General features: G+C 38.8%; 1 protein-coding gene across 5 annotated transcripts in view; it reads right to left on the bottom strand.

Annotated features, from left to right (window-relative positions):
* CSNK1G3 (casein kinase 1 gamma 3) overlaps positions 1 to 20,104 on the bottom strand; it is a 111,125-nt gene that overhangs the window by 14,959 nt on the left and 76,062 nt on the right. For 3 of the 5 annotated variants that reach the window (XM_029941773.1, XM_029941774.1, XM_029941776.1), the window contains exons 7-10: positions 15,889 to 15,974; positions 15,683 to 15,767; positions 13,628 to 13,776; positions 11,545 to 11,640 (exon numbers count right to left, since the gene is read on the bottom strand). In XM_029941773.1, the coding sequence (XP_029797633.1) occupies positions 11,545 to 11,640; positions 13,628 to 13,776; positions 15,683 to 15,767; positions 15,889 to 15,974 (416 nt within the window). The remainder of the gene's footprint in view (positions 1 to 11,544; positions 11,641 to 13,627; positions 13,777 to 15,682; positions 15,768 to 15,888; positions 15,975 to 20,104) is intronic. The other 2 variants (XM_029941775.1, XM_029941777.1) reach the window with 2 other exon arrangements.

Raw genomic sequence — 20,104 nt, 5'->3', positions numbered from 1 at the left:
TATGAGGATGAAATGGAATCAATATGTAAACAGTAGTGCCATGCATACAACAGGAGCCCCATAAATGGGCACCCTCACTATTCTACCAGTTCTACCTGCATTCAAGGCTTCAGTTACAACCTCTGCGGAAAGGACTTGCTGAGCCAACCACTGACTCACACACTCACTCAGAGCAAGTTTGGTACCTGAAACTCAGTATTTCCAAAATCGAATCTCTCATACTCCCTCTCCAATGTGCTTCTCTTCTTCTATCTATGGTTCTGATTTCCAGTAAGCTCTTCCATCCCCCCAGACCTCCAGGCTCAAAATCAAAGATTCATCCCCGCTGCTTCCCCTACCTGACCTCGTCAGAAGGAAAACAGTGTCAACATATCAAACACGTCAGCACAGTGACAGCTGACCACTGGGTCCATTTACAGAGCCCCATTTTACTGGAACATCACTAGTTCATACGTTCTTAACAAGAGGTGATGACATGCCAAGAAAAGTAACTCTACGTCAACCTGCAAATCTAGTTTAATGAAGAAATCATGAAGGCTGAGCTGCCTCTATCTCATGTGGATCAAGTACCTAGACATGAACCTGCATTTGTGCCCCCAGTTGAAAACACACAAAACCCACCGTGGTCATCTGCAGAGACAACCAACCCCCAGAGACGAACACTCCCGTGGCTAAGTCTGCCCCCGCTGCCGAGACCCCGGCTGCCTCCTTCCTGGCTTCTACTGAGTTCCGTGGCGGTCAATATTTGTTCTAATTCGCTAACATATTTGGCTCTTTATTCTTAATTTTTACAACATCAGAGCTCCTACACAGAATTACAAAGGAGCTGGAAAGCAAGATTCTTATCTTAAACTCTTGTCCTCACCACTGTCTGGAATTTGGAGGATGCTCTGCACACAGAAGATAAACAGTTCACTGAACAGTTTCCACTGCTCTTCTCTCAACATAATGTTCGCAGGCCTCTCTTCCTTCTCTTTGTGTCACGGCCCTAGACAGCCGGAGGATCCCATCTCACTCTCTAGGCAGCTCCTCGAACATGTCTCCCCTTACTTTAAGTGGCATAATTGAAAATTTACGCCTCAGGTGGTCGAAATTTCCAGCAAGAGCAAGTGTATGAGCATGCTAATTATATAATCCGACTTACTTCAGTTCACACAGAGTCATACCTGACTTTAATAAGCTTTATTCCAGTGAAATGTGTCCACCTCATTCCACCTGGTTGACCAGAACCAGACCAGAAGGAAATAACGTCTTTCATCACGTACTTCTTTAATGTAATTTTTCTTTGCTTTCCCAGATTCCTCAACTCTCTAAGTAAAGGCTAATATCCCAGACTAAGAATAGAATCAACATGGTAACAGAGTTCTAGCAAAACGGCCTACTGAATACTGGTGACATGAGAGTGTTATCAGGGCATTAAAATTGTTTTCACTTAAGAAAACTAAGGTCTTTTTGCAAAGGGGAAATTTTACAAAAAAACAAGAAACACCCAAAGACACAGTCATTATATTCTTGGAGACTTAAATCAATCAAACAAATATACACAGATTATTTTTATAAACCAAATCCTAAAGGATGACTCCATTTATGTGACATTTCTAGGATTATAACTTGAACTAGAACATACATGTCCATGAAATATTAGCATCCAATGGCTGATTTTTGTAACAAAAGATTATCTAAAATGACAGCTGCTTTTAAATCTGACATTAAAAAATATAATTCAGGTGCTTTACAAGGTGTTTTGTTCTTGCTGTTCTTAGAGAAATGTTCTCTGATATGTCCACAGTGATAGGAAACTCAGTATAATTTTTATTTTAAGAGGTTACAGAAAAATAAAATACATAAAAGGGCAAGCAGATGTAGTCTTACTATTAACGTATCGGAGTTTAAGGGGACAGAATGTGGAAACAGCCTGAGCAAAGCGTGGGAGATACGAGATGGCTCACTTAAGGGCTGCCCACCACACCTGATTCCAAAAGAAGTCATTCTCATTCAACTCTTGAGTACAAAGATAACACACAGTATCTTTGTCCTCAATGACTTTAGAAGGCCAATTAAGTTACTTTCCAAATCCAATGACTTCATACAAGCGAGTTATGCTGCCCCCTTGCTAATTTCTATTTGAGTTATGGTATGCACACCACCAGCTGCATAGAACAGGCTCCCTGTCTTCATTAACCAGATATCCATCTAGCCAAAAAATATCAGAATATAGAAATGTTATATATCTCATTTATGCCCTAAGCTTTTTCTAAAAGTCATCCATAAGAAAGCACACCAGTAAATGAAGACATAGTTAAGAGTAATTTCCAAAGACATCACTGGACTTGGGCCAGGCTTCACACCTATCACATGAAACCCATGTTCTTACATATTCTAAAACCTAGAGCAACAATTCTAACCGACGTTCCTGATATTCCGTCTGACAGCCCGAAGGCCCAGTGACATTCTCACAGACTTTCAGCAAAGATGTACCAGAATGATTTCCAGTCCCATTCCACCTACACAAGTATTTAGCAGAGCTCTATACTCTGAGTACTCCAGGCTCCAGAGATGTTACTGGAAATGTTACTGTTGCAGAACCTGAACTCACGAGCCTGTAATGCTGATTTACCCCGGTGACACTGGGACAAAGAATCTCCTGAGCTGAACGGAAGGAGCTGAGCTGGAAATGACTGATCTCCTGGAGAACACTACTCTCCCCGCACAACCTCCCCCTAGCAGATTTCAGTGCCCTGGAAAGCAGAACATGAAGACACGAGTGAACTGGTCACTCATTCCTCCTCCTTGTCAGGACCTCGGTGTTTTCAAAGATCCGATGGAGAAAACTGAAACCAGTTATTTGCAATATTTTAGAGAGAGGAGTATTCAGGACTGGCTGCAATGTGGCAGCAACCGCTCTGACTTGTGACCGTGCCTGTTACCACGTCTGTTTCCTGCTATCACCTGCATTTCCATTTCTCAGCTTACACTGACTAGAATTATCAGCGTGCCCGGGATGACAGTTAGTGTGACACATTCGTGCCCATCACTGGGACCTGGGGGCACAACACAGCAGCATCGTTTGTGGTTCTGGACTTTCCCCCTGGGTGGGGGAGCGGGGGCAGGGGGCACAGTGTTCCTTACCTGCAACCCAAGGCTACAGAACCACCGGGAGCTACGCCACCTCACGCAGTCTGCCAGGAGCACCCTCAACATCTGTCTTCCTCCCTCTGCCAGAATGCACCTGTCCACTCTCTGGACCAGGCTCTCAGGTGGCCTGGGGTCCAGGGAGCCGCACTACAGCCACAGGCACAGTCCCCAAGGGATGAGAGATGAGCACAACTTGCTGCCAGCGGGAGATTTTAAAACCTCATTTTGGGGGCGCCTGGGTGGCTCAGGTGGGTAGGCATCTGACTCTTGATTTCGCCTCAGGTCATGATCTCACAGTTTGTGAGGTCGAGCCCCTTCATCGGGCTCTGTGCTGACAGTGTGGGTTAGGATTTTCTCTCTCCCTCTCCCTCTCTCTGCCCCTGCCCTGCTTGCACGCTACCTCTAAGTAAATAAATAAAATTTTTAAAAATAAGTAAATAATAGAAGCTCATTTTGGAGAGGCTGGTTCACCAGGCAGAAACAGATTAAAAAGGGCTAAATGACATTACTTCCCCCTTCAGTCCCCTACAACAAACTAGATTCCACCTTCTAATTATCCCTCTCCCATCTCTTCATCTCTGCTGCCCATCACTTCCCTCAGCCAAACCTGCCTTAGACTTCTTCTCCCTCCAATCTAGTCTCTGGCAAAAGTCACCTTTAGAGAGAACACTAATTGGGTTACCTTGCTTAGCCCATTCTCTTCACGGCCACCTAATAATCTCAAATAAAGTACAAATTTAATAACAGGACCTGCTAAGTCCTTCATGATTTCTCTCCTGCCGACTTCTCAGTCTTATTTCTCAACACACACACCAGCCTGGATGGACCATAGTCACTCACTCAGTGTGACAGTACATCCTTACATGTGTTGTTTTCTTGCCTGGGAGGGTCCTCCCTGGATCCTTTTCTCTTCTTCAACCGATTACCCCTACTGATTCTACACATTAAAAACAAAAAACACAATACAAAAAGGGATTGCTTTTTCCAGGAAACCTTAACCTACAAAATTCCCTATACATTTTCAGAGCACCCTGTACTTCCTCCGCTTATCACACTGCCTGTTTAATGAACCTTCCGCATTGACTGAAAGCTCCATGGGGACAGGCACCCTGTATCTGTTATTCCCTCCTTTTATTCAAAGGCTCCAGTAGGGTGTCTAGTACCCCCTAGAAGACATTTACATAAATTTGCCGAAATAATGAATGGCTAAGAAACTGGAAGTGATCCCTCTAAGTTTCCCAGCCATATTTATTACCAGGGATTCTAAAGGGAGCAGAGAGAGGCAAAGATGATTGCCCTGGGAACTTTCCCAAAACACATACAAGCCAGGAACAGATTCAAACAAATAGTCCTGAGATACTTACATACTATTTTTAATCTCTCGAGTGGGAAAAGTTCATCAAGTGTATGACTGGAGCCTTCTGGTCAGTGATCTAACATGATTACACTAAAGACACTGAAAAAAATTAGGTAAACCCCACTTTGACAATAATTTCTTTGGGCTGTACCTCTAGAGTTCACTTCCCAGAGACTAATCAAGTTTCTTAATCTGAAAAAGCAATAGATTATTCTTGTATTTTGTATTTCATAAGCCCCACTTTCTATGCTAAATACGTTTTAAATTCTCATGACAAAACAATGAGGTAGAAGTAATGTTTCCATTTTACTGATGAACAATCTAAGGCACAGAATGTGAACTTGAGTTAGACTCCAGGGCTGTGCTCTTAAACGTGGTGACATCAACTTGCCAACCTATCTGTCTGATCTGTAAGACACATAGTAATTCTGGAAAAACAAGGAGTTCATTTTTAGATTCCACTATTCAGCTCCTATTAAAAGCACATCTGAAATGATGAGTCTGTGAGCATCCTTTTGTAGGTCAAAATGGCAAGAGGTTTCATCTTGCATGTCAAGTGGAAGGAAGCAGCCTGGAATGCTTTGAGGCGCCGAGCTGAGGGCAATTCGGAGTTCCAGGAAAAAAGCGCAGTGAAGAGTGCAGGATGAATGCCATGGACCCCAAAGGCTTACTTGCGGTAACTCTTGAGTCTGCTTCCAAATATCCTAAATGTGTACCATATTTATGTATCACCAGATAGCTAATTACTTACTAGGGTAATGTCTTTCTTGAGAAACTACTTGATAGCATGTCCTTACTATTGGGTGAAGGCAATTTTTTAACTGCCATATAAAGTCAACACTGGGAACTCTGGTCCAATGGGTCATATAATGATCATCACACAAAGAAGCTCAAGGAAAATTATTCTTGCCCTTCTGTATTAACAAAAAGGTTTTTTTCTTTATCTCTTCCCTTGATCAGACAATGAGATTGAAATAACACATTGTTTCCCTTTCTTCCTTTGTTCAGAATCAAATGTAGTATTCATGCATTATAATAATCACACGAGCTTGGATTTTAGACACTTTTCTTTCGTCTTCTTATTACTAGTTTTAAATTAGAATTTTTTAGTCCAATTATACAAGTGTCATAGTGTAACTTTTCAAACTTTTTAAGTGGCTCGGATATAGAGCGTGAATGAAGTCAATATTTTAGGACAGAACAAGATTCAGGCATGAACCTACTTAGGCTGCCAGTAAATTGTTCACAGCAGTCGAACTGACTTAGTGTCCTTCATGTCTGCTTAGTTGCTGTTATAAAATGTATTCATGAAGTCAATGAAAACAGTGTAAAAGTTTTTGTTTTACTTGCATATTACAGAATTTTAGGAAGTAAAAGTGATCACTTATTAAATATTAGGATGAAGCCAGATGGAGTCTCTGTAGGCAGAGAAACTTTAAAGCAATGATAAAGAAGGACCAGAGTTGAAACATCTCTTTGGAAACGTGAAAAAAGAGAACATACAGTATCAAAGTCGCGAGCCCACCACCAAACTCATTCACCCTTTAACTGTCCAGAGATTCCACGAACCACCTCTGGGAGTCCCAAAGAGTAAGAAGTAGCTGAGAAAATACTTGCGTGGGAATGGGCAAGAAGTGGTAGGAAACTTGTCTAATAGGGTCCTGACACCTACCATTGTGACATACAACACTTCAGAAATGAGTAAACATATACAGACACGCTCAATCCCGTTTGTGTTACGAAACTAAATGTAATTTGCTCTCTTAACTTTTCCAAGGATGTGAACTGGAGTCATAATAAAGTTTTACAATTCAGGGATCTTGCCTCTGGGTCCCTCACTCTAAATTTTTATAGAATTCTTCAAATATCTGTTATGCAATAATGGAAGTTAAACGGACTACAAAATTCTATAAAAATATTTGGCTATATAATTTAAATTACCTCTAAAACTTAATGTGAGAAAAACATGAGAACTTGGAAGATTTAATCAGGAATTGATTTTCAGAATTCAAAGCAAGAAAGAATAAAATCCAGAGCAGAGACCCAATAAACTAAATATATACAGATATAGACTAAGAAAAATGCAAATTGGTAAAGCATAATGGAAAATTATTCAAGTGGAAATACGTGGAGGAAAAAATATCAAAACTTTTAAAGAAAGTTCTAAATTGAAATGGACTGAGATAACATTTATAATTACTTTAAACCAGCATTTAAATTACATTAAGCTAGCATTTTAAAAAAAATAAAAGACTTGGAAACTTTCCCTTTCCACAATACACATAAAAGATGAAAATTTAGGAGGCACAAGAGGGCAAGATATAACTTTCTAAGTATACAGAAAAGGGGTTGGGGGAACGAACACATCAAAAACTAGGAATACATAAATAAAAGACCGTTTCAAATTTTTATAAAGAAAACTGAAGGGAGTACTCAATAACTATTTGTCCTTGAAATTATTTTCTGCACCTGATATTTTCTACAAATACAAACAAAATAAACCTTTATAAAAATTAAGGTCATGCTTATTTGACCACTTAATCACAAAGTACATTCTGAGTATGAAGGATGAAAAACTTTCATATCTATTTAGTTGACTTAAGTTTGAAGAAGGCAAAACCAACAAAAGGGAAAAGATATGAAAGTGTTCTGTTACTGAAAGCATTACAAAAGATTGAATTTATTATTGGAAAAGCAAGCTTATCACGTATGTCAAATAATTCAGTGGGTTTTTCTAACCTGTTCTGAGTATGACTTACTTAACTACTGTTGATTAAACTTGCAAAAATGTACAAAGGTAAAATCGGAGTATCTATCCCTGGTGGTCTTTCTAGACCATGTTAATTTCACTTTTTCGTTAAATACAAAGGAGTAGGATTATGGAGAGTTCAGCAACAAGTTTTTCATTAGGATATGAAGTCATGCCATGAGTTCCAAAAAAGGGTTAGTTGTATAAATTTGGGGAATAATCACTCATGCAAAAATCAGAAAATACCTGTACCGAGCCACCATGTCTGTCTGCTGCAAGGTGAGCTCTCAAATGGTGGGGATTTGCCTGCTGGGAGTCCCAAGCTGCCCTGTGGTCTGCCGACTGCCATTTATTTAATGCATGTGGCATGCATGGAAGAAGAAAAACCCAATATGTTAAACATCTCATCCTTGTAATATAGAAAACAAACGTACAAAAGGAAATTTAAAATACCCTCACTATTCTGAATCACAGATGCAGTTATCTTTGCATATGGGATGTGGAGAGGTTCTTAGTTAAATGGCTACTATTAGGTATTGATCAACCACAAAAAAATATAGAACCACAGAATTTAGAAGTGAAAGGACTTTAGATACCATAGGCTCTACCCTCCAGTTTTATAAATGAAGTTAACAAAGAACCAGGGAGGTAAAAGTGATGTGCCCCAGAAAGTATTCCAAATAAATCACAGAAGTACTAAAATGTCCACTCTATTTTCTTACAGTAGAGGGCCCCACTGGTTTTCTGATGATGGACTACTTCTAGCAATGTTAAGAAAGATAGTCCTTAAATAGCTGTACTTAGATCCTAAAAAACCTTTCTCTCTTACTTAGTGCCGTGTTTCTGATTGTGAGGTTAATCTGAGAAAACAGAAAAGTTCTTTGAAAAGCGAACAGTGTTACAGAGAACACAATAAGGCTATGACAAGAAATTTTCTTTGTTATACACTGACTGAGTATCCTTTCCTTCCTTCACCTCTTTTTATCTGGTTCAAATTAAGGAACCCATTCCCAGGACAGGCTGATAATTCCTGATGCTTTTACATGACTCAGCAAATGGGCATGGCAATAACCACAAACGAATAATCTACCCACAGAATCAGTAAGAGTTGCTTAACAGGGGTCTATCTGAATATTTCAGAAAATGTGGATGGCGCTAATACAAAGAAGGGGAAGGAATAAAGTGTTTAAAACTCTTTTACAACTTGGTTCAGCATTAGCTTTGTCGGTGTTATCTCATCTTCAGACACGGAGTATTATCCTCATTTTAATGATGAAGAGATTGAGACTTTAAATACTTGCCTAAGGTCACAGAAATTGCAAAATACAGCAGCGAATCAAACTCAAGAGCCAAACACCCTGCTCTGCCAATAGTACTTACTATCTGCTCCTTAATATAATTACACATGTTCTGAAGTCCTCAGTCCTCCTTCTTCCTTTCTTTTTCAACCTAAGTCCAGAAAACCTTGCCACAAAAAAGAAAAGTGTGTCACAAAGCGCCAAGCACATGAGGCTGTCGGGAACCTGAATCTATCAGCAGCCAGAGCAACCCTGGGCGGGAAGAGACGTTAAAGTACAAGCAGGCACAATGAATAAATGTTCCACCACTAAGCTTCCCAAATTAAACTGCATGATGCCAAGTTACGTATAAAGTATGAGTATCAATCAAAACAGTTACAACATTTCTCAGCCTTTTCACTAAACCCTCCAGGCTCATGACCAGAATGTGGCAGGTGAGTAGCTTAAATTGAGATAAATTAGAAGAGAATGAACCTGAACAAGAAGGAAGGAAAATGATGCTGAATCAGAGACAAATACCTCAGTGGCTGCCCAGAACAACAGGTGACAGGAGGGAGTCTTGGACCACTTTCAGAAGACAGGAAAAGCTCTATCGACAGACTTTCCTCAGAATCCACTGTTACGTACACCTGACACTTGGTCTAAAATTTCAGGAAACCTAGAACTTGAACCATCAACTTCAGGTTACAAACTGTTTATCTGGGGACACTACAACATTTCAGTCATTCAATTAAATGTTCTTTTGCGACTGTCAACTTCGGGTTTCCCAGAGGACTGAAATGTTTGTTTACTGCTTCACAGATATGTAGGAAAAGTCTTTGAGATACACAACTTTTCCATTATGATGACAGTCTGCATGGCCAGGTTTCAAGTTTAATGTATAAGCTACCCTAAAGGGTCGCCTGAAAATACACAAAACAAAAAACACACCTTGACTCCCTACACTGAGTGCAACAAGGACTACACACACACAAATACAGTTCCTGCCCTCAGTGAGCTCACAATCTAGCCAGGCAGACAGGTCTGAAACACATAGGAAGTTAAATCTTGAAAATACTTAATCTCTACTTGTACTCAACAATCAGAGCCTCACTTATTTTAACACCTAACAGCTCAAATAGTGATCGCCAGAGAACATGACTTATTGGTCTCCATCCAAACGAGAATTTAGTTGTGATTTATAAAACACCAACCCTAAGTTTTGACTTTTGAGCCATTTCTTTCGATAGGCAGCATCTTACCAGAGTATTCAAGCTATCGATGAGTAGTAATTTGTATCTGAAGTGATTTCTATAGAAGACCCTTTACTGTCCCAATTTTTCTAAGGCAAAATTCTAAACCTACTCTTTTTAAATTGGCTGTACTTAATATAATGTACTTAACATAATATTGTTAAATATCCCCTAAATGGAGCCCTTTATTTTGCTATAATTTTTAGTAAGTTGTGTTTTTTCCTTTGATTTTCATCTCTTGTTTAACTCAGGGGAACTCCAGTGGGACAGAAGACAGAAGAGGAAGAAAGGCTAACACATGACCCCTTCCCCAGAAAGGGTTAGAACTGAAAACTCTGAAGACCCAAATTAGCAAAATGACCTAAAGGTCAAAGATGGGTTAAATAAAGCTTCATTTTACAAAACTGTCAACAGCTTTCAATTACCCTGCCCAGAAAACACAAACTCCTCACTGTCCATTTATCTGCTCTGCCTTCCCTCGAGCCTACTCTCAGCTCCAAACAAACTGAAAAGCTCAGTGCTCACTTCGGCAGCACATATACAAACTGAAAAGCTCACTATTCCTCAAACAAACTCTAGATTTTTAAAAGATTCCTTCCTATCTTTCACTACTCACTCTCCCCCAAAATGGCCTTATTCCTTCACCTGCCTTTAAAAATTCCATTCATTCTTCTCAAAAGCCACCTTCTCCGTCTACAGATGCCACATAGTCATCCTCCATGGCACTACATTAATGTGTTTCATGTGATAGAGCTGACACTATTTGGCAGTGTAGTTATTAACGACTTTTTATAATAATCATGGTAACAGTAACATCAGCCAGGAGAGTTGAGATTTACTGAATGCTTACTATTATGCTAGGAATTAACAGGCATTATTTCTGTTTCACAGATGGGAGAACTGAGGCTTGGAAAGATAGAGTCATTTCTCCAGGACCAAGTCATTCCCAATTCTAGAGACTGAGTGAGTTTTACCCACTCATTATAAAATAATTTCTGGGGTGCCCGGGTGTCTCTGTTGGTTAAGCGTCTGACTTGAGCTCAGGTCATGATTTCACAGTTTGTGAGTTGGAGCCCCAAGTCGGGCTCTGTGCCTGACGCTGCGAGCCTGGGGCCTCCTTTGGATTCTGGGTCTCCCTCTCTCTCTGCCCCTCCCATGCTCATGCTCTGTCTCTCAATAATAAATAACAACATTGAAAAAAATTCTTACTGGTCATACCATTTTTCGTACTTGTGCATTTCTGCAACATGTACAGCAGTAGCTTTCAAATAGCAGAACCTCCACAAAGAACTTATTCCCCTAAATCAGGCTACAGTTAGAAACACCAACTGCTATTACAATCTATTCCAACACCGTATCCAAATACTGCCACTCTAACAGAATATCAAATATTCTCAAAGTTTATACTAATCTATACCACTAATTCGAAATTTATGATTACCCATTTTCATGTGATTCTTAAACTAGGAATGAGTGAACATAGGGGGAAATGGTTTATTTGTTGCAAATCTATGTATTTTCAATCCTTCCTATGTGGGTGTATATAACCTGTCCCTTTTGTCTATTGAAGAAAAAGTAAGTATCGCAATCCTTCAGTGTCTATCTCCACTGTGTAGATGCTTTCACACATACACATGTGCGCACACGCACGCACACACACACACACACACAGGGAAAGCTATCATCTGGGCATGGGAAACCACCAAATATATTTAAACGATCAGAGGGAGTACAGAAAGAAATGAAGACGTGCGATGGGAAAGGGCAGCAAACCTGATTTTTGGAAGGCTGCATCTTGTCCCGGTGTGGATGAGCGTCTCTGTTTGATGACAGAGCGGGGTCCTGCGGGACAGCGCCCACCGGAGTCGGCTACGATACAACAATGAGCATCAACACCTTCGACTGCACAAGTCTTACTTAGAATCACTTCGCTCCTGAACACAATCAAGGAAAAACTAAAAGACGCTTAACGCCTTAAGAAGAGGTAACACCCATGGACTGTGTCATTAAAACTAAGTTAACACAAGAGAAAAATAGCTACTTTTTAGTGTATTTTCAAAATATTTACATATTTTATCAAGTATTCACATTTTTGTATCATTAAAAGACTTTCTAATGCTGTCATTACTTTTAGGTTCCTTCTCATATCTAAAGAAATGAAAGTGTATTAGTAGATGTCTGTCAACTTCAAAGCTAATGTATAAACAGAACAAATTATTTTAAGAAAATTGAGCAAATGATAAATGATTTTTTAAAATAAGCTCAAAAATTGCTTACTGTCAATATTCTGACTCAGGAGAGACTCATAAAAAATTTTACTTTTCATACATATTTCAAAATCTAACAGAAATACTTTAAGCACAGTTTATTCAGACTGATATCATAAATAGCACATATAGTCAAGTCACTTTGGATTAAAGCAAAATATAAACTAAACACTTAAATAAGTCAGTTGTTCAAAATCAACTGAATTGAGAGTTTTGGCAGTTTCAAATATGGACAAAACTTCACTCAAAACAGTGAGTCACAATTAAGAAAATCTTGTAAGACCCTCATATTTATTAAAAAAAAAAACTGGTGAGAAGAAATATTTAAAAAGTGGTCTCCACAAAGAATTTAAGGGCACCTGGGTGCCTCATTTGGTTGAGCAGCCAACTCTGGAGTTAGGTCCCATCGTGATCCCAGGGTTGTGGGATCGAGCCCAGCCTTGGGCTCCACACTGAGCATAGAGCCTACTTGCAATTCGCTCTCTTGTTCCCCCTCCTCTGCCCCTCTCCCCGACTCAGGCACTCTTTCCTCACTAAAATAAAAAATAAAATAAAATAAAATAAAAAATAAAAATAAAATGAAAAATTTAATGATAAATCCCTTTCATTAATTGATCACCAATCTTAGTTATAATCAAGATAAATTTTATGTTATAAAAACTTAGAATAGTTCTAAAAACACAAAACATGCTCTAATTTTTAACTATCTATTTTAAGACATAGCCTAACACTGCTAGTATAATTAAAACTTGTAATTTTAAATTACAAATATTTTGAGAAATGGCTAAAATAAAGAAAATGTACAACTAACGGATCTTTTACAGTAATGGGACATTATACAAAAAAATATTATACTTCATATTAAGAACTAAATCAGGAATGAAAAGGTGCCTGGATGGCTCAGTCAGTTAAACGTATGACTTCTGCTCAGGTCATGATCTCGCGGTTTGTGAGTTCAAGCCCCACGTCAGGCTCTTTGCTGACAGATTGGAGCCTGGAGCCTGCTTCAGATACTTTGTCCCTCTCTCTATGCCCCTCCCCTGCTTGTGCATGCTCGCTCGCTCTCTCTCGCGCTCGCTCTCTCTCAAAAATAAACGTTAAAAAAAATTAAAGAACTAAATCAGGAATGAAAAGAACAAAATAACTCATTACTTTAAAAAGCAAGGAGTCCATGGGGTCTTGGGTGGTTCCGTCGGTTAAGTGTCCAACTCTCAGTTTTGGCTCAGATGGTCATTCTACAGTTTGTGGGTTCGAGCCCCTCACTGGGTTCTGCACTGACAGCCCAGAGCCTGCTTTGGATGCTCTCTCTCTCCACTCTCTGCCCCTCCCTGGCTCATGCTCTCTCTCTCTCTCTCTCTCTCTCAAAAAAACAAACAGATTTTGAAAAAATAAATAAATAATAAAAAGCAAGGAGTCCTAATGTGGGATCTTTGTAAAATTCAAAGAATAATTTTAGTATGGTGCTATTTAAAATGTCCATTAAAATGAATCCTTTTTAAAAAGTATTTGTACTCATTCACTGAAGAAGCTGTGCTGTGGAAAAAGAAATATTACAAACAATCCTTCACTAGATAGCATAAAGTACTCACCAACTGTTTACCAATCCAGTCATATTCATAGTCAAACATATATCCTTTTCGATCAAACAAGTCAGTAAAAAGTTTTCTTAGGTAGTCATAATCTGGTTTTTCAAAAAAATCTAGCCTTCTTACATAACGAAGATATGTTGCCATTTCTTCTAGAAAGGAACAAAAGTTATTCTGATCACATTTTTCTATATGCTCCACTGATAACAAAATATCTGAAAGCACAGTGTTATAAAAACACAAAACAGTAACAACATTCTAATGCGATTTCAAATTTTAGGAATTTAATCAAAATGAAGTTAAAAAGGAGAAGAGAAGGGAAAAAAAAACATAGGGCCAAAAGAAAAATGAGAAGTTTCATTTAACAAATATGTTTGCTTCATTTCATTAGGAAGGGCTAACATTTTTATATTACGCTGTTATTTTGAAGAGAAGCCTTGGAATGTACTAAAGGTTGAATTAGCAATAATGCATCATTATTTAAACATAGGCACATTACTCAGCAAATTTATTTAAAATATTGGTAGAAAAAAGGTATTATGGGAAAAGGTAAGTTCTAAGAATTGAACACTTAACTTGTCAACTGGATTAATGGGTTCAAAGCAAAGAAAACCTTGGGCATTTCAGTCATTCAGTTCAAACAATTAATTGAGGAAGCTGAAAAAAATAGTTAATAAATACAATACTGGCAGGAATTGGTTTATATATAAAAGTATCTGCACTATGTTGATGGATTTCTTTTAGTCCCAGAGGGGATTCAAATTCTGAATGTGGGCTACGTGCAGAATCCTAACCAACTGATTCAGCAAAAACCAGCAAGAGATCTCGGAAATATAACACGGCAACACAGTTCAATTCTCCTTTGGATTTCTGGTCATCTAACAATTATTTTGGCAACATATAAATCTTTCCGTGCCATTGTAATTCCCAAAGGTTTTAGAAGTATGTATTTTTAACCCATAAAAGTGAAAGGGTAAAAGGGGGAGCAATTAGTAAAACGGGGTTTCCCCATCAGGACACAGAGATTCATGGTGGTAGGAGACGGAAGGTAGCCCTCAGGCGCTCTTCTGATCCAGGGCAGATCCAGTAAGGACAGGATCACACCCAGCCCAGTGGGCAGGAGAGTGGGACCCAGCAGGGACCTTCCTCCTAAGGTGACTCTCCCTCTTCCATCTTCTACAAATGACAGCTGGCTCCTGTACTTTGACACCCATTGTTTCCTGCTGAAGGGTGTACAGAAATTCCTGATAACACACAGCCAATCTGTTTACACCTATGCTGCTAGGCTCAACCGGTATTTTGTTTTTAACCTTCTAGTTCTTGATGTGACAGCAAAGGAGAAAAACACGAAATTACAGTTTGCCGTCAAAGAACAACAGAAGCAAACCTGAGGAAGGGCTACCTGAGCTTCTGCACAGCTACTGCTACCACCCAAAGGCCAGCTTTGTGCAGGAAGACTGGGGATACAGAAGTGAGCTGGGAACTCAGTCTTCTACCTCCACGTTTGTTTCTCTTTGGCTTAATTCATTAGTAACACATTATTCTTATTCCTTAATTGATTTAAGAATCTCAAGAAAATTTTTGTTGGCTTAATCGGAAGTGTCAAAAATCTACAAGAAAATAAAATTATTTCCATACCCCCCCCCATGTAAGGTTAGCCTAAGAGTAGAAAGGTTGGTTAAGATTTGAATGTACTTCAAAAACTAAATCATACATAATACCCCTCCTTTGAGCATGACAAGGAGACTCAAGTGACTAGCACTGGACACCAAAACTTTACAGTTGGCATTTCTGAGCAAACATTTTCACTGAGTAAAAGTATGTCAGTGATATCTGAACTGATATTGGTCAAGATGGGACTTTCTTCTTTTATAATGCCATCTTAACAAACCAAATTTACAAACTGCCCCGGTTGTCTATGCCTCAAATGGTGGCATCTTTTAAATCCTACTTTGAACTCAGGTAAGTATGAAAAAATATACTTATAACTTGAGCAATAACATTAACAGCCCTGGTTTTCTGCGTAGAAGCCCGTGTATCTGTGGCTTTATTCATTACCTGGGAAATTTTCACATAAGACTTCTATTGGCGTGGCTCGTTTTGTATCTCCAATTTTCTGATACCTCTCTTTTAATGTGTCAGCCTAAAACACAAAGGGGAAAAAGTCTTGACAAGGTGGTCATTTTAAAATTAACCACTTGCAAGACAGAATCTTACCATAATCACAATGCACTACATTCAAAAGGAAACACAAAAACAATTACCTTTAAGCCTTGCCAAGGAAGACTGCCCCTCAGAAAATACATGAACATATGACCTAAAGCTTCTAAGTCATCTCTTCTACTTTGTTCTGAAATGTAAAAGAAACATCAATTTCACTTTCTGTTCCCAGTGAAGAATGCAATGGAGAAATGGTTCTTTTGTTACACGCAAACTACTTCCCAAAAATCAGTATATAAATATAAAATATCTAGTGCATATAAGCAACAAATCACGTCCAGTTAATGTTTTTAACATTGAAATTACTGTATATCTTTGAAACACAGCCTCACAATGTTTGTTGTTGTTGTTGTTGTTGTTTTAGATTCTACTGGGCATTCGTTTCTCTCCTTAGATAACTATCCAAAGAAGTATAAAGCAAGGCAGACCCAGGATATAAGATATTAAAGGTTCAGAGAAACCCCAGAGATAAAAATGTTTAGATTCACTGAACCCTGCACTTTCTGAACTTACATGAGCACAAAATATCCACACTATATACTCTCCACTAATATTAAGTAAAAAATAAGGATTCTGTGTAAGATACTTTTTAAAGCATCTGGGTGTGACATCGTATTAACATTAATAACCCACCCCTCTGCCACCACCAAAAATATGCTGCTTTGAACAAACTGCCATTTCCAAATTGCTACTGTTGTTTTAGTAACAAAACATTGTACAGCACATAACTGACTGATGATTAGAAATGAAGACCCAGAAAAGTACTTATAAATATTTGCTGAGTGGAGTTTTCAACTTTTTGTCATGGAAGTTAAATGCTGAAGATTTCTTGCTATTTTAAAATAATACAGGGACACCTGAGTGGCTCAGCCGGGTAAGCATCCAACTCTGGATTTGGCTCTGGTCATGATCACACAGTTTATGAGTTTGAGCCCCACATCTAGCTCTGTGCTGAAAAAGCAGTGCCTGCTTGAGATTCTCTCTCCCCTCTCCCTCTCTCTCTCTGCCCCTCCCCTGCTCACGCTTGCTCTCTGTCTCTCCTTCAAAATAAATAAATAAGTTTAAAAAAATACAAAAACTCTAAAAATAAGAGGCAAATAGTACTTTAATTATAAGAGGATGTTCATTCATGTGTAGGATGTTTTATACAAATGAGTACTCATCATAATATCTAAACAGAAACTGAATGGTTTTGAAAAAGAAAACTTTTCAAAGCATAGCTCTGAAGAGGTTATCATTTCTACTATGCAATCTCATTCTACACTTGTCTTCTGTAACACTTGCTACAGTTTACGTATATATGTTGTAATATATGTCACTCACTAGTCACTATCTACCCTCCCACAGAACAGGTTACAGGATGGCAGAGGTCTTTTGGCTCACTGTCCTCAGGACCCTGTATAATGGCTGCCACAGAGCATACTACTTAAATAGAAAATAGAAAAGGGGTGCCTGGATGGCTCAGTCAATTAAGCATCCGACTTCAGCTCAGGTCATCATTTCAGAGTTCATGAGTTCGAGTTCCATGTCGGGTTCTGAGCTGACAGCACAGAGCCTGAAGCCTGCGTCAAATTCTGTCTCCCTTTCTCTCTGCCCCTTGCCCCCATACTCACTCACTCTCTCTCTCTCTCTCAAAAATAAACCTTAAAAATTTTTAAACATAAAAATGAATATTTGAAAATACATAATACTAGATACGTGTCCCTTTCCTAGAAGCAAAGGAAGATATCTAGAAGAATATGCATCAAATCATTAGTAGTCAGGGTTATAAGATTAGAGGATTACACAGGAATTTCACCGTCTCATTTCATATATTCAAACTGCACTATAATGGCAATTTTTTTCTTTTTTGCATGTATTTTCTACTATAACAAAGTAAGCATAAGCTCTTAAAAACAGAAAACTTTCAAAATAAGTAAAAGAGACTTAAGGTCTCTTTATAGCCGTTAGTAAAGGTGGGATGTGAAAAACATGAAAAAAAAACAGAAATGCATTTTATATATACAGTTTCACCTTATTAGATCCTGGAAACCTTAAAGGGGAAGAGGGGTGATGGGCATGGAGGAGGGCACTTGTGGGGAAGAGCACTGTGTGTTATACAGAAAACAACCTGACAATAAACTATATTTAAAAAAAAAAAAAGAATAGAGTCACGCAAAGAAAAAGTTTACTTCTAAGGACCACTGAGAATCAGAATCACCTCTGAAACTTTTAAAAACCTCAAATGAGCAGACCTCATGAGGGAGACTGATTCCCGGGCTAAGACAGGAGGTAGGAGAATGCATTTTAAAAGAGTAGCAGGTGATTCTGAAGTACAGCCAGATGTGAAAAGCACTAAAAAAGAAACTTCCTTCATGAAGTATAATCTCCCTATAATAAAATGCACCCATTTTAAAAGTCCAGTTTAAAAAATGTTAACAACACACACACGCACCGCCACACCCGAGAAGTACCTCTGGCACTCCCAGAAGCTCTCCTGTGCCCCTGCCTCTGTCTCCAAACCATCACTGACCTGCTTCTGGGAGCCTACATTAAATGCAATTTCATCATAGAATTTCGTATGAACAGCACCATGCAGTATGGACCCCTGGGTCCGGATTCTTTCACTCAGCATCATTTTTTTATGTCGCTGCACACATTGGCAGTTTGTTATTTTTCACTGCTGAGTGGGCTATCACAATGTAAGTATATATTCACCTCTTGATGGACCATGAATAACTAACTTCCAGTTTGGGGCTATTGTGAATAAAGCTTTTATGAACATTCTTGTACAAGTCTTTGTGTGGACATATGTTTCCATTTCACTTGTGTAAATTTCTAGGAGGAGGATTACTGCTTCCAGTGGGAAGTGTAATTTTCACGAGAGGAGACATGAATACACTGTTTCCAAAGGGGTGTGCCATTTCCTATTTCCACCAACAACCTAAAAGAATTCCAGTTGTGCGAGCACCCATCCCACACTCAGCATGGCCACTCATTTGTATTTTAGCCGTGCTAGTGGCTGTGAGGTGTTAGCTCACTGTGATTTAATTTGAATTTCACTGGTGACTAATATTTTTGAACACTGTCTCATGTGTTACTGCCTATTTATACATCTTATGAAGTGTCTACTTAAATATTTTACTCACTTTTTATAATTGTTACTATTTGTCTTGTCAAAAAGTTGCAAGAGTTGTTTGTGTATTCTGGATACAAATTGTTCTTAGACAGTAAGTCTTGCAAACACTTTCTCCCAAACTGTAGTTTGCTTTGAAGTTCACACTTTGAAAAAGCCCAATTTATCAAGGGTTTTGTTGTTGTGTTTGCTTATGCTTTTTAAAAAAAACTTATTTGGGGTGTCTGGGTGGCTCAGCCGGCTGAGCGTCCAACTTCGGCTCAGGTCGTGATCTCAGGGTTCATGGGTTTGAGCCCTGTGACAGGCTCTGTGTTGACAGCTCAGAGACTGGTGCCTGCTTCCGATTCTGTGTCCCCCTCTCTCTGCCCTTGCCTTACTCATGCTCTGTTTCTCTCCGTCTCAATAATAAATAAATATTTAAAAATTTAAAAATTTTTGTCTAATGTTCATTTATTTTTGAGAGGGTGAGACCAAGTGCAAGTGGGGGAGAAGCAGAGAGAGAGGGAAACACAGAATCCAAAGCAGGCTCTAGGCTCTGAGCTGTCAGCACAGAGCCCATCACGGGGCTCAAACTCACAAACCTGTGAGGTCAGGACCTGGGCTGACATAGGACACTTAACTGACTGAGCCACCCAGACTCCTCTCTTTTTGCACTTTTTTGCATCCTCTCTGAGAATCTCTGACTAGTCTAAGGTCACAAAGATATTCTCCTAATTTTTCTTCAAGAAATTCTACAATTTTGGATCGCAAAGCTCTGATACATTTGAAGTAATTTTTCTTCTTTTTGGTCACTGTGGGATAGGGTTGGTTAAATTCATTTTTTTCAACACTGATATTATTATCATACAATTTCTTAACAGTACTATTCTTTCCTCACTTGAATTACTTTTGCACCTTCTCAAATACCAATTGATCATCTATGCAGGGGTCCAGTTCAGGACTCTGTATTCTGACTCATTTATCTATGTGTGGGCCAATCCCACCAGAAAAAAAAAGGAAAAAATAATGATAAATGAGGAAAGCAGTGATGACAAAACAGACAATCAACCTAGAAAACCATCACAATCAAAAGCTGATTATCCAAAATGGTCAATAAAACTATTCCTATCTCTAAAAGAAAATACAAATTACTAGTATCAGGAAGA

Source organism: Suricata suricatta, chromosome 6 (genome assembly GCF_006229205.1).
Source record: "Suricata suricatta isolate VVHF042 chromosome 6, meerkat_22Aug2017_6uvM2_HiC, whole genome shotgun sequence".
Lineage (NCBI taxonomy): Eukaryota > Metazoa > Chordata > Mammalia > Carnivora > Herpestidae > Suricata > Suricata suricatta.
The sequence above is the reverse complement of the archived record's forward strand: the minus strand, read 5'-3'. Positions and strand labels throughout refer to the sequence as shown.